Genomic DNA, 20485 nt, shown 5'->3' with positions numbered 1-20485 from the left:
AACTGGTTCGTTGAAAATATCAGAAAATTTATAAACCTCCAGTCAGACTAATCTGGAAAAAAGAGGCAAAGCACAAATTATCAGCATCAGGAATGAAAGAGGGAACATCACTACATACTCAAACATTAAAATTGAAGCAGGGGATTACTACCTTCCTTGATACCCTACTGGATGTTTTCCCAAAGTTACTCTGAGACTGCATGAGTTTGAATAAAGTTGTTTCATGAAATGTGAAGAAAGGTAAAAAATTTATTATAGACTTAGATTACTATAAAATATATCTGCAGTATTTGCTATTGCCAGTCTGTCAGCTGGTTAAACTGGTTAAATGGTTAAACTGCCATCCTCGTCCTTAACTGGCCTCAGTTTAATCAGTATGGCAGTGTACACAATGTGCTTTTCAGAAACAAACCTATTTCTATGTATACCACTTTTTTTTTGCATATTTTACCAACATTGTTGTTTATATTTATAAACCATTCGTTGCCAGTTTGGAATGAGAGTAAGTGCTAATTATATTGCTTTGTATTGCAGGCCTCATTAAGCAAGCTGATGGAAACACTTGGTCAGGCAGAACCATATTTTGTAAAATGCATTCGCTCTAATGCCGAAAAGGTAAAAATGTCTGTAAATAAGAGCTTCTAGCTCAGCTTACTTCAAACCAAGCTTTAAATTCTAAGAATAAGTGGCGGGGAAGAGCTATCTATAATCTTTGTAAGGAAAACAGTGTTCTATATTTTCTATGAATATCCTTATTTCCTCACTTAGCTGCCTGAAAAGTATTTATATGGACTCAATTTAGCATCTCCTAGAATTTAGCATCTCCTACAGAAGCAAAAATCTCTTGAAATTCCATCATATAAAAGAATTTTATGCAACTTTTGTTACCCGTACCAAGGTTAATCTCTCTTGTTTAGATATAAGGTATCAGTTATTCTTACAGAACTTGCGTGGCATTTTTCATGTTTAGAGATTCTTGTCTCTTCAAGATAGGGAAGATACTCAACATTCTTGATTTCTTCTTGTTTTATATGACAGTTCCCCTTATTAGAGCTTTGCAAAACATATCTGTTAAGTGTGAACAGTTGTCATCTTTATGTCCATCATAGGAAAAAATAGTTCTAGCCCAAACTGCTAAAATGTCATAGGAATTAGTTTCAGCTTTCTTAATTCTTAATAAGCAGTCTCTAGCTCTGCTAGTTATAAGCTTTGTGATCTTAGATGAGTTACTTAATCTTTCTATGCCTTAAATATTTTCATCTGTGCAACAATATACTGGAATTGTAGGACCAACCTCATAGTGTTTTGTGAATACATATGAGTCAATACCTATAAAGTACTTAGAATGTTCCTGGCCCATACTAAGCACTTAGTAAATGTTAGCCATTCTTTTATAGAGACAAAAGAGGAAACCATTTTATTTACAGTTAAATAGAAGTTTGAGTCCCTGTTATTCTTGCTATGCAAAGCGTTCAATTAATGAAGTATTTAAGGGCACAGAATAAGTACTAAATAAATATTAACTGCTATTATTATTTAACGTAAGTTGCCCACTTGACTTTTTTTTTTTTTTTGACAGCTGGTATGCCCCATCTTTCTGCAGGAAAATATTTAGGATTGCCTTAGTGGATCATTGAAAATAGTATTTAGAGAATAGGGAGAAATATCAGAAGCTCCAAATACAGCCTCTTTTGAATGTCTAAAAATATGCCTATGAGATACCTAGGAGTGACAAAGTGTCATGACTGGTGATGATTGAATGCCTCCCTTTAGCCTCTTCCCTATTGATGCTTATACAATGAGAGATCAATTCTCAGGGATTATAGGAATTTTTTGTTTTTCAATGTGTCATACCAGTATCATCAGCAAAAACTAGGGAAGTAAACTTCTTTTAACCTTGTACTAGTCATACAAGAAGAAATATGTCAGCTCTCAAGTTAACCAAGGCAACTGGAAGAGTGTGGGGTAAGTCGTTTCTGAGTGAGATTGTAGATAAAATCTTACTTAATAAAAATATAGACAGTCTTGACTATGTATAAGTAGGTTAATCTTGTTACAAATTTTATAGTGACTAGACTGTGTGGCCTGTGGGCAACTACATTCCTTTTGAGCTTTGAAGGCCCTCTTCTTCTGCAAGTAGAGAAGCCTGGAAGCTTGTGTCTCTTTTTTCCTTTTGGTCAGGCAGTTAGAACTTTTCTGAAGCTACCAGCTGGGGAGGTAAGATTGTCCCATTACCTCTGCTGTATCTTAACCAGACAGCCTCCAGTCAATTCCTAGATATTCAAAACTTAACTACACTTGTAAGACAAACATTAATTTGGAGATCTATTCTCCTGGGTTAATCTTTTTTCCATTTGCTTTGTTTTAGTTGCCGTTAAGGTTCAGTGATGCCTTGGTACTTAGACAGCTTCGGTATACTGGGATGCTGGAGACAGTTCGAATTCGCCAATCAGGATACAGCTGCAAATATTCTTTCCAGGTTATGCTTTTATAGTGATATTTAAATATATTTGTACATCAAGTAAAGTATTCCTATGCCTTGCTTATTTTTTATTTGGGTCTCACTTGTTGTTTATTTCTCCTGATTCTTCCTTTACATTCTGTCTTTTGTATACAGAATTGAAGAGGGATAGAGAATGACAGCAATCTCATTAAGCTTGTGTTGTAATAGAATCCACTACTTGGTTATTCTCATTTGATCTGAATGTTTGTTAATATAAGTTTACTCATAACATGGCAGTTCTTCACACTGATTACGCCAGTAATTGAAATACTTCAATCAGAACTATCTAGTTCAAAAGAAAAGATCCCATTTAATTTTTCCTAAAGTCTTCTCAGCAGGATTTTCTTACATAGGAGGCTGCCAGCAAGGCTCACAACTGTTCTCATCAGCTACTGCTGCTATGGATATAGAAATTATTTTGAAGCTTTTCAGCAGCTGAGCAGGTCTTTACTGTTGAGTGAAAGCTTTATTCTCAGTTGTACCCTGAAATAGCTGTCACCTTTGCTTATTTTTCTGCTAAAAAATTCAGATTTTTGTTAAATAACCTTTTCTTTGGTCTTTAGTACAGCTTTCTCAAAGGGGGAATTAGCTTCTGCCCTTCTTTTCTTCTTTCATTCCCCTTTGATAACAGAATATGTAGGAATCACTATCTCCCCCCACCATTTTACTAATTAACCTTTTGAAATATTTTAAATTAACAAGTAAATTCTTGGTTTCACACTGTTTAAAATAATGAGAAAAAGATCAATAAAAGGACAATTAGCTAATTTAGGATTTTGTTTACATATGATTCTTTTGTGATTTTACAACATTTTCTTTTCGCTTTTCAGGATTTTGTGAGCCATTTCCACGTACTTCTTCCCCGAAATATTATTCCATCCAAATTTAACATTCAGGATTTCTTCAGGAAAATAAATCTTAATCCAGATAATTATCAAGTTGGAAAATCCATGGTAAATATAATATATACAGCTTTTGCCAGATTGAGTGCATTTTTGTATATAAGTAATAATGGCAGTCTTTGCCGAGGAGAATGTTTATAAGAAAGATAGTGTACCAGATTTCATAAGGAAATCAGTTAGGCCAAGATTTTTACTTAATAATATAGTCAGTATTAATCAAATAGATTATAGCCAATGCTCTAGTGCTGCCTATAATTTTAACTGCTTAAAAAGCATTTCTTCCTAGGTATTGCACTGTAATTATCAACTCAATTTGTCTAAAGTGACCTTATCCAGATTCCCCTACTATCTTTAACTAATCAACTAGTCTTTTTCTCTGTCACCTTTCTTCTAGTTTCTTAGGCTAGAAACCATAATCATATTTTGGCTTACCCTTCACTTTAATCATTTTACAAAGTTCTGTTTCTGTTTTTTTCCTTATAAATGTTTCTCACATCTCTCCCTTTTTCTCCATTCTTACTGTTTCCATTTTAGTTCTGTTTTGTAGCTCTCACACATTTCTCTTACAGTAAACAGATCCATCATCTACTGCCAGTCTATTTTTATTCCATTTAACTCACTCTACCCATAGTATCAAAATCATCATCTTAATATACTTTATGTCAGCCTCCTGCTCAATAATAATCCCCTTATAATTTCCTCATTAAATCTAAACATCTTTCTCTTTTTCAAGAATCTCCATGTTGTGACTTCACACTGTTTTTTTCTTTTTTTAATAAATTTATTTATTTATTTACTTTTGGCTGCAGTGGGTCTTTGGTGTTGCGTGTGGGCTTTCTCTAGTTGCGGCGAGCAGGGGCTACTCTTTGTTGCGGAGCATGGGCTCTAGGTGCGCGGGCTTCAGTAGTTGTGGCATGTGGGCTCAGTAGTTGTGGCTCGCGGGCTCTAGAGCGCAGGCTCAGTAGTTGTGGCACACAGGCTTAGTTGCTCTGTGGCATGTGGGATCTTCCCGGACCGGGGCACGAACCTGTGCCCCCTGCATCGGCAGGCGGACTCTCAACCACTGTGCCACCAGGGAAGCCCCTATTCATTTTTTTATAAATTTTTTTTTTTACATTTTTAGAAATTTATTTATTTGGCTGCGTTGGGTCTTACTTGCGGCAGGCGGGATCTTCGTTGTGGCACACAGGCTTCTCTCTAGTTGTGGCACATGGGCTCAGTAACTGTGGCACGTGGGCTTAGTTGCACCGTGACATGTGGAATCTTAGTTCCCCGACCAGGGATCCAACCCACATCCCCTGCCTTGGAAGGTGGATTCTTAACCACTGGACCACCAGGGGAGTCCCTGTACCTTTATTCTTATTTCCAACTCCTTGTTTTGCTCAGGTGGAGTCCTCTGTCTCTTGCCCTGAATAGCTTACTGTTTTCCTCTTTGGGTATCTAATATCTATCTGTACTTTCTAAGAATATTTTTTAATTTTTGACAAAAATGGGAAGTGATGGATATGTTAATTAGATTGTGGTAATCATTTCAAAATGTTTATACATACATCAAAACATCACATTGTACACCTTAAATATATACAGTTTTTAATATCTACCTGCTCTTAATGTTGAAGTGTAAATCCTGTTTCCAAAGGGACTATGTCTAAGTTATCTTTGTATCTCCCTAAATTCCTAAAGATTTATAATAGAATGAAGGAGTAAATAAGTAAACTGACGAATAGCTTTGGGCAGCAAGAAGCCTTTGATGCATGCTGGGTTTCAAAAATACTTATCATTATTGGTTTATTCATATTATGATCAAACTTTAAAATCTGTGGTTGTCATCTTTTTTTTCCCCACTCCAACATCCTTGAAAAATATGACATATTAATATTACCAGTACTACATTGGCTCCTAATGGTGAAGTTCCCAAGGGAATAATGTATCACAGTCTCTAGCACTGGGATCTTTGTAGTAATGTTCACCTTTCCAGTTCCCCTTCTGTATTCTAATGCCTCCTTTCCAGTTTGAGAATGACTACTTTGGCTAAGTTGATGGAAATATTTATCAGTACTGCTTGTACCTGTTTGCCACTGTGTCTGTTCTTCTCTAAAAAAGCTTACCATAGGAGCGATGATGCATGAAATAAATTTCTCATTTCTTCTTAAGCTGTATGCTTCATCTTTTTTCCTCCTGGTAGGTGTTCCTAAAGGAGCAGGAACGACAACACCTACAAGATCTGCTTCACCAAGAGGTGCTCCGCAGAATCATATTGTTGCAGCGATGGTTCAGGGTCTTGCTGTGTAGGCAGCATTTCCTCCATCTGAGACAGGCATCCGTTATCATCCAGGTAGGAAACAAAAGATTCTTTGCATGAGATTGGCTAGTTTATTTAGCCAGTGTTTTAGTAACTAGAACTGTTTTACTGTGAAACATTTAAGTAAGAATGTAAATTTCTTCAGTGGTGAGAATGTGTCCTACTCATTTGTTAAATGTTCACAGCATCCAACAGATTACCTGGCATATAATAATAGACTTTAATGGTGTTAAATTGAAATTAAATTGAATTTATAGTTATAATGTCTTGCGAGGTATGATTAGGGGCAAAGGAGTTATGTGCCTTAATTTTTGTTGGCAAGTTATTTTTAGTGTTGTGAGTGATATTTGAGAATTATATGTACATTGTTGTTGTTACGTATTCATTTTGGATGAAAGGTATCATATTTTACATTTATCTTTTATTTTCTCCCTCGTTGATTTATATGCTGGCTGTTTTCCACAGGATCTTTACTGTTTGTACAAGAAAATCTTTAATATCTTAATCTTTGCAATGTATACACGATGACGTTAAACCCATTAATATTGGCAAATTGTAGGTGAGAATATAATGTAATTTGTTAAAATTAATTTGTAGGGCATGAAAGCATCAAAAAGTTTTAAATTACTTTAAGTTGTATAATTAACTTCATTGAGGTTATATTATCTAAAATAGTTATTTTAGCCAGGCATATCTGGAAAAGGAAACTTTTTTTACTTTAACCACCCACAATTTAGCTGTTTAGCCACTTAACCTCTAGTTATGACATAAGAAATTTCTGTGAGAATGTGTTATAAGATATGACAACAGTTTTTATTACTTTGTCTTCCCCACAGCGATTCTGGAGGAATTACCTAAATCAGAAGCAAGCCAGAGATGCAGCTGTGCAGCAGGATGCTTTAGTTATGGCTAGTGCAGCCACTGTTCTTCAAGCTTCCTGGCGTGCTCACTTACAGAGGCAGCGGTATTTGGAGCTCCGGACTGCAGCCATCGTCATCCAGCAGAAATGGAGGGAGCACTACAGGCGGAGGCACATGGCTGCTATCTGCATACAGGCGAGATGGAAAGGCTACAGGGAAAGTAAGAGGTATCAAGAACAAAGGAACAAAATTATCCTTTTGCAGTCACTATGTAGAGGATTCAGAGCAAGACAAAGGTAATCTTTTTTGCTATAATAATTAACTCCTCACTTGTCAAGTACTTATATGTCTGCTCTAACATTTGCCTAACTTGAGTTAGAATTGGTTATCTCAGTTTGTCTTCTCCACTAGAAATAGAATTGTGAAATGTGCATCCAAGTTAGTTTAAGAAATACTTAATATTATAAAAAGAAAATTTTTGAGACTTTCCACTTTTTAAAATATTCTCAATAAATGTATTGTCTCCAGTGGTAACCAAGAGATATCTCTAGCCTATTTTTTTTTCCTGTTTTGATATAGATTTAAAGCTTTAAAAGAACAAAGACTAAAAAAAACAAAACTAAAACTTGGATTGGCAAATATCAAGCCATATGGAACTCTGGAAGTTCTCGGTTCAGACCCTTCAGAATGGGAGGATTGTTCATTTGACAACAGAGTAAAAGCCATAGAGGAATGTAAATCTGTGATAGAGAGTAATCGAATTAGTCATGAAAGTTCAAAGGACTGCTTGAACGAGTCCCCAAACAAGCGACAGGAGAGAGCCAGAAGTCAAAGTGGTATGGACTTGCAGGCAGATGTGACTGTAAGAGAGAGACCCAAGTCCTTGGAAGATCTCCACCAGAAAAAAGTGGGTCGGGCCAAAAGAGAAAGTCGGAGAATGAGAGAACTAGAGCAAGCTATATTTAGTTTAGAATTGCTGAAAGTCCGTTCTCTTGGCGGTGTGTCTCCTTCAGAAGAACGTAGGTGGTCTACAGAACTGATGCCTGCGGGCCTTCAGTCTTTACAGGGTACACCGGATAGTGAAAGCTCTCAAGGAAGCTTGGAACTTTTGAGCTGTGAGGAAAGCCAAAAGAGCAAACTAGAGCCTGTAATTCTAGATGAAGGAGATGTGCCGTTCCTGTCACCCAAGATATCTAGCAGTCCAAATTCTGATTCACAGGACAATGCCCTCAGTACCTCAAATGAGACTAACTATACATTGATTCAAAAGAGGGCACCTTCTGACTCAGTGCATTTAAAGAATGGGGCTATGAAGGAAAAACTGGTTTGCAGTTCTGAATCTATTACCTGTAAACCACAGCTGAGAGACTCCTTTATTTCAAATAGTCTGCCTACATTTTTTTATATTCCCCAACAAGACCCACTGAAAACAAGTTCTCAGCTAGATACAAGTGTCCAGAGAAACAAACTATTGGAAAGTGAAGAAACACTTCCGTCTCTTACTTTGGATATCAACAGGGAAGCCAGAAAGTACCACTTCCCAGGGGAAAATCAAGTTGTTGCTTCGTTGAATACAGCTTCTTCCAATATTGTGCTTAAGAAGTTAGAAAAGCTAAACACTGAGAAGGAGGAACGGCAAAAGCAATTGCAGCAGCAGAATGAAAAAGAGATGATGGAACAGATTCGCCAGCAAACAGATATTTTAGAAAAGGAGCGTAAAGCCTTTAAGACAATTGAAAAGCCAAGAACTGGGGAGACTTTTCTGGTACCATCTTTCCATCAGTCAAAGCAAAGAATAGAGAGGCCATCCTCTCTTCTCATCCTGAATACCCCAAATAAGGACGAACCCAGTGTAGCTGGGACTCCATCAGTAACTGTAAAAGATGCTGCTCTTGCCCCAAAAGACAGTCCCTCTGCTCACTTACCCTTGAAGGACCGACCTGTCACTCTGTTCTTTGAAAGAAAAGGAGGCCCATGCCAAGCTAGTGCTGTTAAGGAATTATCCAAGACAGACAAAATGTCCACCCAACTGAATGTAGCCTGTAAACCCTCTAATAATCGCATTTCAAAAAGAGAACAACTTAGGCCAACTCAGCCTTGTAGCTACAAATCTGATGACCCTTTCAGAGATGGAACTACTAGGGCCATTTTCTTCACGCCAAAGGAAAATATGAGTAGTTCCCTGTAAGTGAAGTCTTTATTTATTTTTATGTATAAGTGGGAAACTTTTTGGAAATTTTCATTAGGGTGCCTTGATCTGCCTCAACAATTTGTATGGGTGCTACTCAAATTAGCCATTTTCTGTGTGTAAAAAAATTTCCTAATTGTTGACTCCACCAGCCACCTGAAATTGGATATAATTATACCCTAGGAGTCTTTGACTAAGCACAGAAAGCAGGGTTTTTGGTTCCTCCCCATTAAGTGAGAAAACATTTGTGAAGGGCTGTACAGTGCCTGGAAACTTAGTAGGCAGTCAGCAATTGCTGGTTGCCCTAGAGCTGTTAGGTGTAGCAGTCCAAGCTTGTTAGTATCAGGCTTTAAAGTTAATGTGCTTTGTCACAGCTGTTGGCCTATTTATGGTCTGCATTAAGTTCTTTGTACCTTTTTTTTGGGGGGGTGGGAATAAAAACCACATAAAATTTACCATCTTAACCATTTTAAAGTGTACAGTTCGCTTGTGTTAACTGTATGCACATTGTTGTGCAACAGATCTCTAGACCTTTTTCATCTTGCAAAACAAACTCAATTACCCATTGAAAGCAGTTCCCCTTTTCCCCTTACCTCCAGCCCCTGGCAACCACCATTCTACTTTCTGTTTCTAAAAATATGACTACTGTATTTATTTTTGTCTGCGCGCCTTGTGAGATCTTAGTTCCCCAACCAGAGATTGAACCTGGGCCCTTGTCAGTGAAAGCGTGGAGTCCTAATCACTGGACCGCCAGGGAATTCCCTGTGACTACTTTAAATACCTCACATAAGTGGAAGTTCTTTACTCTTTTAGGTTGTCTTAAGTAGTGGTAGCTGTGAGAAAGCATTTCTTAAGTGGTACATAAAAACAAATTTGACAAAATTTAAGATATTTATGTTAAGGCTATGTATACAGTGAATTCTTTCTGTTCTTGTGGGAGAATATCACTGTTTAAATGAAAGGAGGGCTATATCTTAGGGCTAAAAAAGTTAAATTTCATGTTAACTCTGAAAATAACCTTTTCTCATCATAACCTAACTTTTAACTCTGTCAGTCTTTAAAATTACAGATTTTATAGAAACTCTTTGTAAATATGGGCAAGAGATCATTGATATTTTATTTTTCCACTGAGAATTTTTATACAGGAGTGTGAAATGCAGTTGGACTACATGACAACTTGAGATTCTAGTGCTGCGCATTAACCTAGAGATTGCCCAAAAGTTCAGACTCTGTGTAGCATATAAGCCCACCAGAGAACGTTAAAAACATATTATTTTCTGTCATTCTGATTAATTTTAGTTATGTGAGGGGTGTGCATGTGTGTATGTACATAGTTGTTACATCCATGAATCTGTTTTGTAGAAGACTTACAGATTTCAAAAACAATCATCCTTGTGAATTATTCCTTTTATCATTTTGCCAAGATAAAGTCTTACAGCTACTTGACCTAGTTTGCTTTACCTTATTAATATCTATGTATCTTCAAAATGGTTATATATTAGATTGTTTGTGTGAAAGTTTAAGTAAAATTCATACTTCACATCTTCTCTTGTTCTGTAAGTAATACTAGAAACATTAGCATTTTATAGAATCATAAATGTTAGTGTTTCTAAGTTATAATATCTAGTCCAGTTCCCACATATTATAGATGAGGTCACTGGTGCCCGTGGAGGTGAAAGGACTTGTATAAGGTCACATATTTAGAGAAACAGCTGAGACCAGAATTTGAGTTTCCTGTTTAGAAATGAGCATTGGATGTCATGATTAGGAAGTAACATTAGATTAGTGTCCTTTCTATGCCATAGTGGTGATAAGTACATCTTAGTCTTCAGCTGGTTAGTAAGGGAGAACAAAAAAGAAATCATGGAGAAACTTAGAGAAAATGCTGTGAGTTTAAAAGTTAGTTAGGGTGGTCAGGTGCTATCAAAGGTCCTATTAATTGTTTCTCTTTTGGAGAAAAAAATCAAAGGTAAATGGCTCAGCTGTGGCAAGAGAGATTTTTAATAACCAAAAGGGTTATTCAGGACAACCTAGGATTGCTGGACTTGATTGTACACTGGTCAGAGGGAGATCTCTGAGAAGCTTTTAGCTATCAGAAAGATTGACATCTAATTAGCTTTGTTTAGGGATTATTGCATAGGGCAAAGGACAAGATAACCTAGGCCTTCATTTATAAAATTAAGTGGAAGATTTTGAATGCAAGGGCAATTACTCTGCCAAATGGTATTTTAAGTTAGTGTCTACTTTAAACCCAGCAGTATGCTAGAAGGTAAGATATGATTTTCAGTGAGTTTACAGTCCTGTTATTGATAAATTTTAAGACTCATGGTTCTGAGTTAATATAGATAATTGGGGCCATAAAAGTACAGGTTCTGTTCAGATTTTCATCAGACACAGACATTCATTTCTACAGAGAATTTAATGATAAAGCAGTCATATCATGTGGTTATTCAAGCAGAATTAAATTTTCACAGACTAACACTGTATCATCTTTATGGTTTGGGACATACTTCTTTTAGCTTGATAACAATTTCTTATTCTGCCAGTGTTGATTTTATTCTAAAAATTTTAAACTAAGACCACAGATGAAAGCTACAGAGATTTCAGAATGAAAATTTGCTTATCAATAGGACCTTCTCAGTATAAAACAAAGTAATGAGGTACTCATCACTGGGTGGCTACTTATCAGGTATTTTATAATGATTAGAGTAAAGGCCCCTTCTTCTGAGACTGATTCTAAAGATTTGGGGATTTGGTATTTTCCCTTTCTCATTATCAAATCCATTTCTTTGACCTGACTTGTTAGACTATATTTCATGCTGTACTTTTAAGACTGCTGCCATGAGATATCTGCTAGGAATTGAAATGTAATCCTGTTGTTTTATCCTAAGTGTCACCAAGGAAGCCTTAAACAGTGGAAATCCTCAACTCCATAAACAAGATGAACCAGCTTGGAAACCTGTGAAGTTAACTGGGCCGGGCCAAAGAGAGGTAAGTATTGACTTTTGTTTTATTTATCTTCTATGCAAAATAGGTGCACGCTGTTTTGGAAATTATTATTCTTGTAGGTAGAGCACCTCATCTACTCATTTACTCCCAAGTGTTTATAGAGAAAGAAGCTATGAGTTAAGTCTGTTACACTTAGAGAGGAGTACTTCAGGCAGGGAAGGGTGCCTAAAAATCCAGATTATATTTACAAAGAAGAAGTTGCTGAGGAAAAGAAGGCAATTTATGCAAGTGACTTTGGTGACTCATTATGGCAGTGAAAGATGACTTCCTTGGCTATGGAGAAGAACAGTATAGATTTAGCTTCCATTCTTATTCTTTGTCCAGAGTAATGAATATGGATTGCTTTTGGTTATCGCTGTCACTTCTAGTGGAAAGGGCACAGGGGTGGAGGGGATGTTTCAAGAAATTCATGAGCTCTCTGATGTCTTTCATTGGCATCATCTCCCAAAAACCAAAACAAAACATTTTTGTGTTATTTGTTTTATCATTTGGTCAAGCAGGTTGCCAGACCGGCCCATAAAAAGAAAGCTCGAATGGCGCGGACGCGCTCCGATTTCTTGACTAGAGGTACTTTTGCCGATGGGGAGGGGGATACAGAGGAAGATGATTACGATGACATTATTGAGCCCCTTCTCTCCCTTGACCAAGCTTCTCACTCTGAGCTAGGGCCTGCACCCGGCCTGGGTCAGGCCTCTCACAGTGACTCCGAAATGGTAATTTTACAGCAATATAAGAAAAATAGGCAACAAGCAAATCTGATGGGAATAGTCTTTGCTAATCTAAAGCTAACCTTCACAGCTTCTTCTCCGTATAACGGTTTGTACATGGGAAACCTCAGTGAATAAAGCAACTAAAGCTAAACCTTAATTTACAAGGACTTGGATAAAGGACACTTTAACAGTATATGTCAAATCATAAATTAGGCAAAAAATATTAAAGTTATTTAACTTAGCACTAATGCAGGAGTTTTCTGTGTTATATCTTAAAAGGTCTAGAGCAGGGAGGCTCAAAATTTTTTTTTGTAAAGGGCCAGATAGTAAATGTTTTAGACTTTATGGGTTATATAGTCTCTGTTGCAACTGCTTAACTCTGTTACTGTAGAGTGGAAACAGCCATAGGCAATAAGTAAACAAAGGCACATGGCTATGTTCCAATAAAATTATTTACAAAAACAGGCAATGGGGCTGTATTTGACCTGCTGGTCATAGTTTCTTGATCCCTCCATGGTCTAGTGAATTGGGTATATAAAAAATAATCCAATAGCTTTTAACTGAAATGGTATTCTCTTTTCTTTTCTTTTTGGCTTTAAACTTGCTTCCCCTCTGCATTTTTTAGTAATAGAAAATAAACATGAATTTTTAAAAATTTAATAAGCAATGCCAAAAATGTCTTCCTGGGCCAACCGAGCCAACTAAAAGGCTATAGATAATGTGAATTTGTCTTAATCACAAATTACAACATTGGAGTTATGTTTGAATAAAGCTGCATTAAGAAAATAACTATTATCATATCTCAGCCCAAATTAGGCACATATAGTTTGATAAGTACAAGTGTTTATGGGTATAAAGTGTTTGATTTTGGAATTGTCCTGGAAAATACAATATGAGTACCCTGTATGTCTATTATGTACTAAAACATTATCACTGAGGAGGTGGAATGATATGCATTTTATTTCCGTGCATATCCTTAATTAAGTTGGGTCTCTAATGTTTTTCTTTAGTATCTGTTCATTATGGGAGAAACATTTTAGGATGGTCTTCTTTTGACTCATTAAACATTTTATCTTTGAGCTGTTTTAAAAGCTATTTGATTGTTCCAAAGACCTAGTTAATTAAAATTTTTGCTAAGTTCCAGAATATTCTCATTGTCTTTATCTTTTATTGGAGATGGACCCAGTTTTTAAATGATAATATTGATATTCTAAGAAAGGAAAAATAAAAACAACAACAAAAACAGAAAAATGCATGACCAGTTCTCTAATTAGACAAATGAGTCATTACCCTGAGCCAAACTGTAGGACTGTAAAAGTTGCAGCCTGTATATCCATTGATATATATAATTAGAACCAAAGCGTTCTCTTCAGTGTAGGATAAAATAACTCCACTTTGGAGGTGCCCTGTTTTTGAGTTATAAATAATGAAATATACTCTATCATATGCTTAGTTGTTAAAGATGAAATTATGTAATGGAGCAAACTAATTTTAATGAAAAGCGCTGCTATATATTTTTAGTGTAAATAGGGAACATTCTTAAATTATTCTCCAAAGTGTACATAGATTTTTCATTTGTTGAAGAATTTAGCATTTATAATTGCTGTTTTGTTCCTGAGAGTTTCCTTTGTTACAAACCTTAGTCCTTTTGGTGGTAGAATTCTTTCTCACTGAGAATTACTGAGATGAACCAGGAAGTTGGGCTTTCTGCTTGGAGCATTCAGCCCCTTTAAGGGTTCTAGCTGGTAGTCTCTGCCTGTGATTCTGTTCACCTGCTTGACGGTCACTGCATGCCAGTAGTTGTAGAGCACCCTCCTGCACAGTGTGTTAGTCACCTCGCCAGCTTTCTCACTGTCCTTCTGTTTCATCACTAGCTATTTTAGGAATAGGTGGTGGTGGTTGTTTCTGGTGAACACTTGCATGAAGAAGCTTTGCTTTTTAGAATGTGCTGATAGATACTTGCTGGGGTTGGGGGTGGGAAGGGTAGGGACAGTTTTAAAGTGTGTTTCTGTTTGTTTATCTTGAAAATATGCCATGTTCTAATGTTATCTGATATTGTGAAAAATGAAGTCTAATTGTTTCTAAATGGAATCTACTGAATTCTCAAAATCCACATATCTTCAGGATTTTAAATGGGCTTGATTTTATGGGCACATGATTTTTTAAAAAACTGGATAGTTTTTGTTTTTTCTCTGGACAAAGTGATTTTAATAACTGACATTTGCTAAGAAGTGTGTCTGTCTTCGAGGAAGCCATCCACTGACCTTTCCAGTTGTGAAATAACTGATCTAATAAAGACAGTTAGAAATGAATTACCTGAAGGGGATTTGATAAGCATTACCTCCTGAGCTGGTGAATTGTTAATTAGTTGTTACCTGCTGTGGAGGAGTTGAGGTGAGAGTAGTAGTTTCCCTCCTTATGACTTTAGTGTTTTTTTTAAACTTCCTACTTTTAACTCTGCCATTTGAATAACTGTTTAGTCTCTGTATGCTGCTTTCACTTAGTTTTTATACCTCCCATGTTTTATTTTATTTTTTTAACATCTTTATTGGAGTATAATTGCTTTACAATGGTGTGTTAGTTTCTGCTGTATAACAAAGTGAATCAGCTATACATATACATATATCTGCATATCGCCTCCCTCTTGTGTCTCCCTCCCACCCTCCCTATCCCACCCCTCTAGGTAGACACAAAGCACTGAGCTGATCTCCCTGTGCTATGCGGCTGCTTCCCACTAGCTATCTGTTTTACATTTGGTAGTGTATATATGTTCACACCACTCTCTCACTTCGTCCCAGCTTACCCTTACCTCTCCCCATACCCTCAAGTCCATTCTCTACATCTGCGTCTTTATTCCTGTCCTGCCCCTAGGTTCTTCAGAACCTTTTTTTTTTTTTTTTTTAGATTCCATATATATGTGTTAGCATATGGTATTTGTTTTTCTCTTTCTGACTTACTTCACTCTGTATGACAGACTCTAGGTCCATCCACCTCACTACAAATAACTCAATTTCGTTTCTTTTTATGGCTGAGTAATATTCCATTGTATATATGTGCCACATTTTCTTTATCCATTCATCAGTCGATGGACACTTAGGTTGCTTCCATGTCCTGGCTATTGTAAATAGCGCTGCAGTGAACACTGTGGTACATGTATCTCCAGAATGTACAAGCAGCTCATTCAGCTCAATATCACAAAAACAAACAACCCAATCCAAAAATGGGCAGAAGACCTAAATAGACATTTCTTCAAAGAAGACATACAGATGGCCAACAAATACATGAAAAGAACGTCAACATCACTAATTAGACAAATGCAAATCAAAACCACAATGAGGTATCACCTCACTGTTTAGAATGGCCATCATCAGAAAATCTACAAACAGTAAATGCTGGAGAGGGTGTGGAGAAAAGGGAACCGTCTTGCACTATTGGTGGGAATGTAAATTGATATAGCCACAATGGAGAACAGTAGGGAGGTTCCTTAAAAAACTAAAAATAGAACTACCATATGACCCAGATATCGCATTACTGGGCATATACCCTGAGAAAACCATAATTCAAAAAGAGACATGTACCACAATGTTCATTGCAGCTCTATTTACAATAGCCAGGACATGGAAGCAACCTAAGTGTCCATCGACAGATGAATGGATAAAGAAGATGTGGCACATATATGCAATGGAATATTACTGCTAAGCAATATTTTTAAGGTGGCTTTCATATCATCTTTTAGTCTCTGAATCATCTGGATGGTGAATGAGTTAATAAAATCATTTCTATCACTTATTTGTAGGATTGGTATAGGTAACAGTTTTCTCTGTATAGTTTCTTCTACCGTTCGCTAGACTTAAAGCAATCATCTCCGTGGGTATGATTCCCAAATAGCTCTCCAGAATTTGTTGACTTTATCTACAGTATGCTAAAACTAAGTTTTTCATTTCCCCCCAAAACTCCTATACTTCTTATATTCCTATTTCTGTTTGTTTTTCTCTGAGGTACTCTTCAATCCTTATATATGTTGAATTTTCCTTCTCTTTACTATCCACTCCACAAAAAACTGCCAGAAAAAAAACATTTATCAAGGCTAAATTTATTAGCTTATTTTACAGTAAGGGAAAATCCATCTTGACTAGGTCTTAGTAATTTCTCAGAAAGGGGAAGTCAGGAAAGGATATTTATAGTATTTTAGGGCCTAGGCTGGTGATTTTGAGGGTCTTACAAGTTGGAAAACCAGCTGAATTGAACAAAGTTTATGACATAAAAAGTTTAGATTGGTGGCCCCAGGACAGCAGCCACACTATTGAATACTCTTGGTATTTACTTATTTTTTAATATACTGTTTTCTATTTGATTTTGTTTAATTTCTTCAAGCCTGTTAGATCTTTCTGGTTTTCAGTTTTGTTCTCGGTTTTTTATTGATTTTTTTTTTTTTTTTTTTTTTTGGCTGCACTGCACGGCTTGCAGGATCTCAGTTCCCCGAATAGGGATTGAACCCCGGCCACAGCAGCGAAAGCCCAGAATCCTAACCACTAGGTCACCAGGGAACTCCATACACTTAGTATTAATATGTGTATTTTATTCCCCCCAAAAGTCAGGGACAGTTCATAGCATTGCGACTCTCCACTGTTTGATTTGGTAGAATTTCCCTATGAAACCATCTGGGGTTGATACTTTTTTGTGACATAATTCTTTTATTATAAGTTCCTCTATTTCTTCTAGGAAAGTTAGTCTTTAAAGCTTTCTGTCTAATGGGGGCAATTTTGGCAACTAGTTTTTTCCATTTCAGCTAACTTTCATAATTTATTTGCCTAGAGGTCTGGAAAGTAGTCTCATGATTTTAAAAAATTCTCTGTTTCAATCGTTATTTCCCTTTTGTCATTTCTTATTTTGTAGATTTTTTTCCCTTACCTAGTCGTTTGTCTATTTTGTTAATTTTTTCCAGAGTAACAGGATTTGGTTTATTTATCATACCTACTTTTTTTTTCATTCTCCACCGATTTCTGCTTTTACCTTTATTATTTATTTTATTATGCTGTTTTTGGTTTACTTTCTTATTTTTCTAGCTTTTGAGTGGTTAATTTAAGTCATTTATATATTTTTATCGATACAGGTTTGTAAGGCTATGGTTTTTCCTCTGATCACACTTCAGATGTATCTTGTTTACTCTAATATGTAAAGGATTTATTATTTTTTAAGAAAATCTGTAATTTTAGTTTTTTTACCCAAAACTAGTTTAATAAAAATTTTTGAGTTTTCAGATGAAGAGCCTTTTTTGTTTTTTAATTTTTGTTAGTTTCTAGTTTTATTGTATTCTGATGAAAGACTTTATGATGCTTCTGTTTGATCAAATTTACTGGTATTTTCTTCATTACTTAGTATATGATCAGTTTTTGTGAATGTACCATGTGCATTTTTTAAATTGAAATATAGTTGACGTACAATATTATGTTACTTTTGGATATACTATGTAATGACTTGACATTTGCATACATTATGAAATGGTCACCATGATAAGTCTCGTAACCATCTGTCCCCATACAAAGTTATTATAATATTACTGACCATATTCCTTATGCTGTATATACATCCCCATGACTTGCTTACTATTAAACTGGAGGTTTGTACCTCTTAATCCCCTACACATATTTCGCCCACCTCTCCTACCCTCCTCCCTTCTGGCAACCGCCCATTTGTTCTCTGTATCTATGAGTCTGTTTTCATTTTGTTCAGTTTGTTTGTTTTGTTTTTTCGATTCTGCATATGAGATCATGCAGTTTTTGTCTTTGACTGACTTATTTCAGTTAGCATAATACCCTCTAGATCCGTACATGTTGTCTCAAGTGACAATAATTAATTTTTTTAATGGTTTAGTAATATTCCACTGTTTATATATACCACATCTTTTTTATCCAGTCATCTATTGATGGGCACTTAGGTTGCTTCTATAGCTTGTCTATTGTAAATAATACTTCAGTGGACACTGGAGTGCATATCTTATGTTAGTGTGGTTTTTTCCTTTGGATAAATACCCAGAAGTGGAATTGCTGGATCATATCATAGTTCTATTTTTAATTTTTTGAGGAACCTCCATATTGTTTTCCATAGTGGCCATACCAATTTACATTCCCACCAACAGTGAACGAGGGTTCCCTCTTATCCACATCCTTGCCAACACTTGTTATTTGTTGAATGTGTATTTGATAAGAAGGTATATTCTCTACTCAGAGTATAAAATTTCAATATATATCTGTAAGGTCTGCCTTATTAATTACGTTGTTTGCCTTCTACGTCCTTATTATTTTTGATCTGTCTTATACAGAATGTGTTAACGTCTCCTGTTATTCACTGTGAATTGTGGCTTTTAGTATTAAGAAGTGTCCTTTGTCTGATTCCATGTTTTTTGCTTGAATCCTACATAAATAATAATATCACAGCCTCTGTTTTCTTATTATTTCCACTTGCCTAGAATACTTTTGCTCACCCTTTAGTTTTAGCTTTTCTGGATCCTTTTGTTTAGAGGTGTGTTTTTTTTGTGCAGTATAGTTGGGCCCTGCTTTGTGAGCCAAATTAAAAAATTTTTCCTTAATAGGTGAGTTAAATCTATCCATGTTTATTAATGTAACTGATAGATTAATTCTCCACTCTTTCTTATAATTTTGTTATTATTATGTTAAATTTTCTGTGTTTATGTTACCTTTCTTTGATCTTTTATTTTTTTAATTTCTTTTGATGTTTAGGAGAGGTTGTGTTCTTGTTCTGTTGATTGTTTACCTTTATATATAACTTTTAAAAATGTCTTTAATATTTTTTAATTTAACCAATTATACTCTAATTAGTCATTTTAAAATAAATAATATTAATTCTCACCTATTGTGACACAACTGTTGATGAATTATTCTAGTCTCTATTCCCTTCTACTCCTATTTTTTAGGCTTTTATTTCTACTTTGTCAGAACATGTAATTTTATATATGATTCTTTCACTGTAGTCCCTACCTTTGTTTTTGATCTATTATTAAATGTATTAATTATCACTTCAAATATTTTGCAGAAGTTTCCCTGTTTATCTCTTGGTTGGATGAAGCTCTTCCCCTTAGTAGATTACTTACGAAGGGCCATCAATATGGAATTCCCCCAGATCTTTCTATGGCCTTGATGTTTGAAGGGACATCTTGGCTACATATAAAGTCCTTGATTCATATTTTCTTTCTCTGAGTTTTTTGAAAGTGCTATTTTATTGTTGTCTTACTTTATTTGTTACTGTTGGTAAGTCTATTACCAGTCTAAATCTCTTGCCCTTATAAGTTATTTGATGTTTATACTTGCATGCCTTCAGAGTTTCTTCTTTATATTTAAAGTTTAAGATATGTCTTTAAATCGATCATTACAGATTAATTATCCTGTATATCTGCAGGACTCTGTCAACGTGTAAATTCTGGTCTTGCCTTATTTTTGAAAAGTTTTACTGGATGATAGTTTTAAATATTGTGTTCTGTTGTTTTGTTCTTCTTGTTTAGGGATTGCAATTACAAACAAGTATTTTTCTTTTCCTATCGTCCATTTCAACTACCTTCTCTCTGACCATTTTTCCTTGTCTCTTTATATCATTTTATATTTTTTTGTTATCTTCCTGCTTTTGTTCCCTTTAAATTTTCCATTTGTGCTTTTTCTCCCTTAGGCGTCTCATAACTTAATCTTCATTTCACTTTCTTATTGATTGATTGATTGCTGTGTCCTAGCTGCTGCACGCAGGCCTTCTCCAGTCACAGCAAGTAGGGGCCTCGCACCACAGTGGCCTCTCCAGCCGCAGAGCACAGGCTCCAGCCACACGGGCCTCAGCAGTTGTGGCACGTGGGCTCGGCAGCTGTGGCTCACGGGCTCCAGAGCGCAGGCTCAACAGTTGTGCTGCCCGGGCACAGCTGCTCCGCAGCACGAGGGATCCTCCCGGACCAGGGACTGAACCCACATCCCCTGCACTGGCAGGCAGACTCCCAACCACTGTGCCACCA

The 20485-nt window shown here is 36.1% G+C and overlaps 1 protein-coding gene across 11 annotated transcripts in view; it reads left to right on the top strand.

The window, feature by feature from the left end:
- The window catches only part of MYO9A (myosin IXA), a 271301-nt gene that overhangs the window by 173255 nt on the left and 77561 nt on the right, over positions 1–20485 (top strand). For 5 of the 11 annotated variants that reach the window (XM_067752245.1, XM_067752263.1, XM_067752254.1 and 2 more), the window contains exons 20-27: positions 535–615; positions 2369–2479; positions 3334–3456; positions 5591–5740; positions 6544–6863; positions 7147–8751; positions 11647–11746; positions 12262–12477. In XM_067752245.1, coding sequence (XP_067608346.1) covers positions 535–615; positions 2369–2479; positions 3334–3456; positions 5591–5740; positions 6544–6863; positions 7147–8751; positions 11647–11746; positions 12262–12477 — 2706 coding nt within the window. The remainder of the gene's footprint in view (positions 1–534; positions 616–2368; positions 2480–3333; positions 3457–5590; positions 5741–6543; positions 6864–7146; positions 8752–11646; positions 11747–12261; positions 12478–20485) is intronic. The other 6 variants (XM_067752292.1, XM_067752273.1, XM_067752306.1 and 3 more) reach the window with 4 other exon arrangements.

The sequence above is a fragment of the Pseudorca crassidens genome, chromosome 1 (genome assembly GCF_039906515.1).
Source record: "Pseudorca crassidens isolate mPseCra1 chromosome 1, mPseCra1.hap1, whole genome shotgun sequence".
NCBI classification, from domain to species: domain Eukaryota; kingdom Metazoa; phylum Chordata; class Mammalia; order Artiodactyla; family Delphinidae; genus Pseudorca; species Pseudorca crassidens.
The sequence above is the reverse complement of the archived record's forward strand: the minus strand, read 5'-3'. Positions and strand labels throughout refer to the sequence as shown.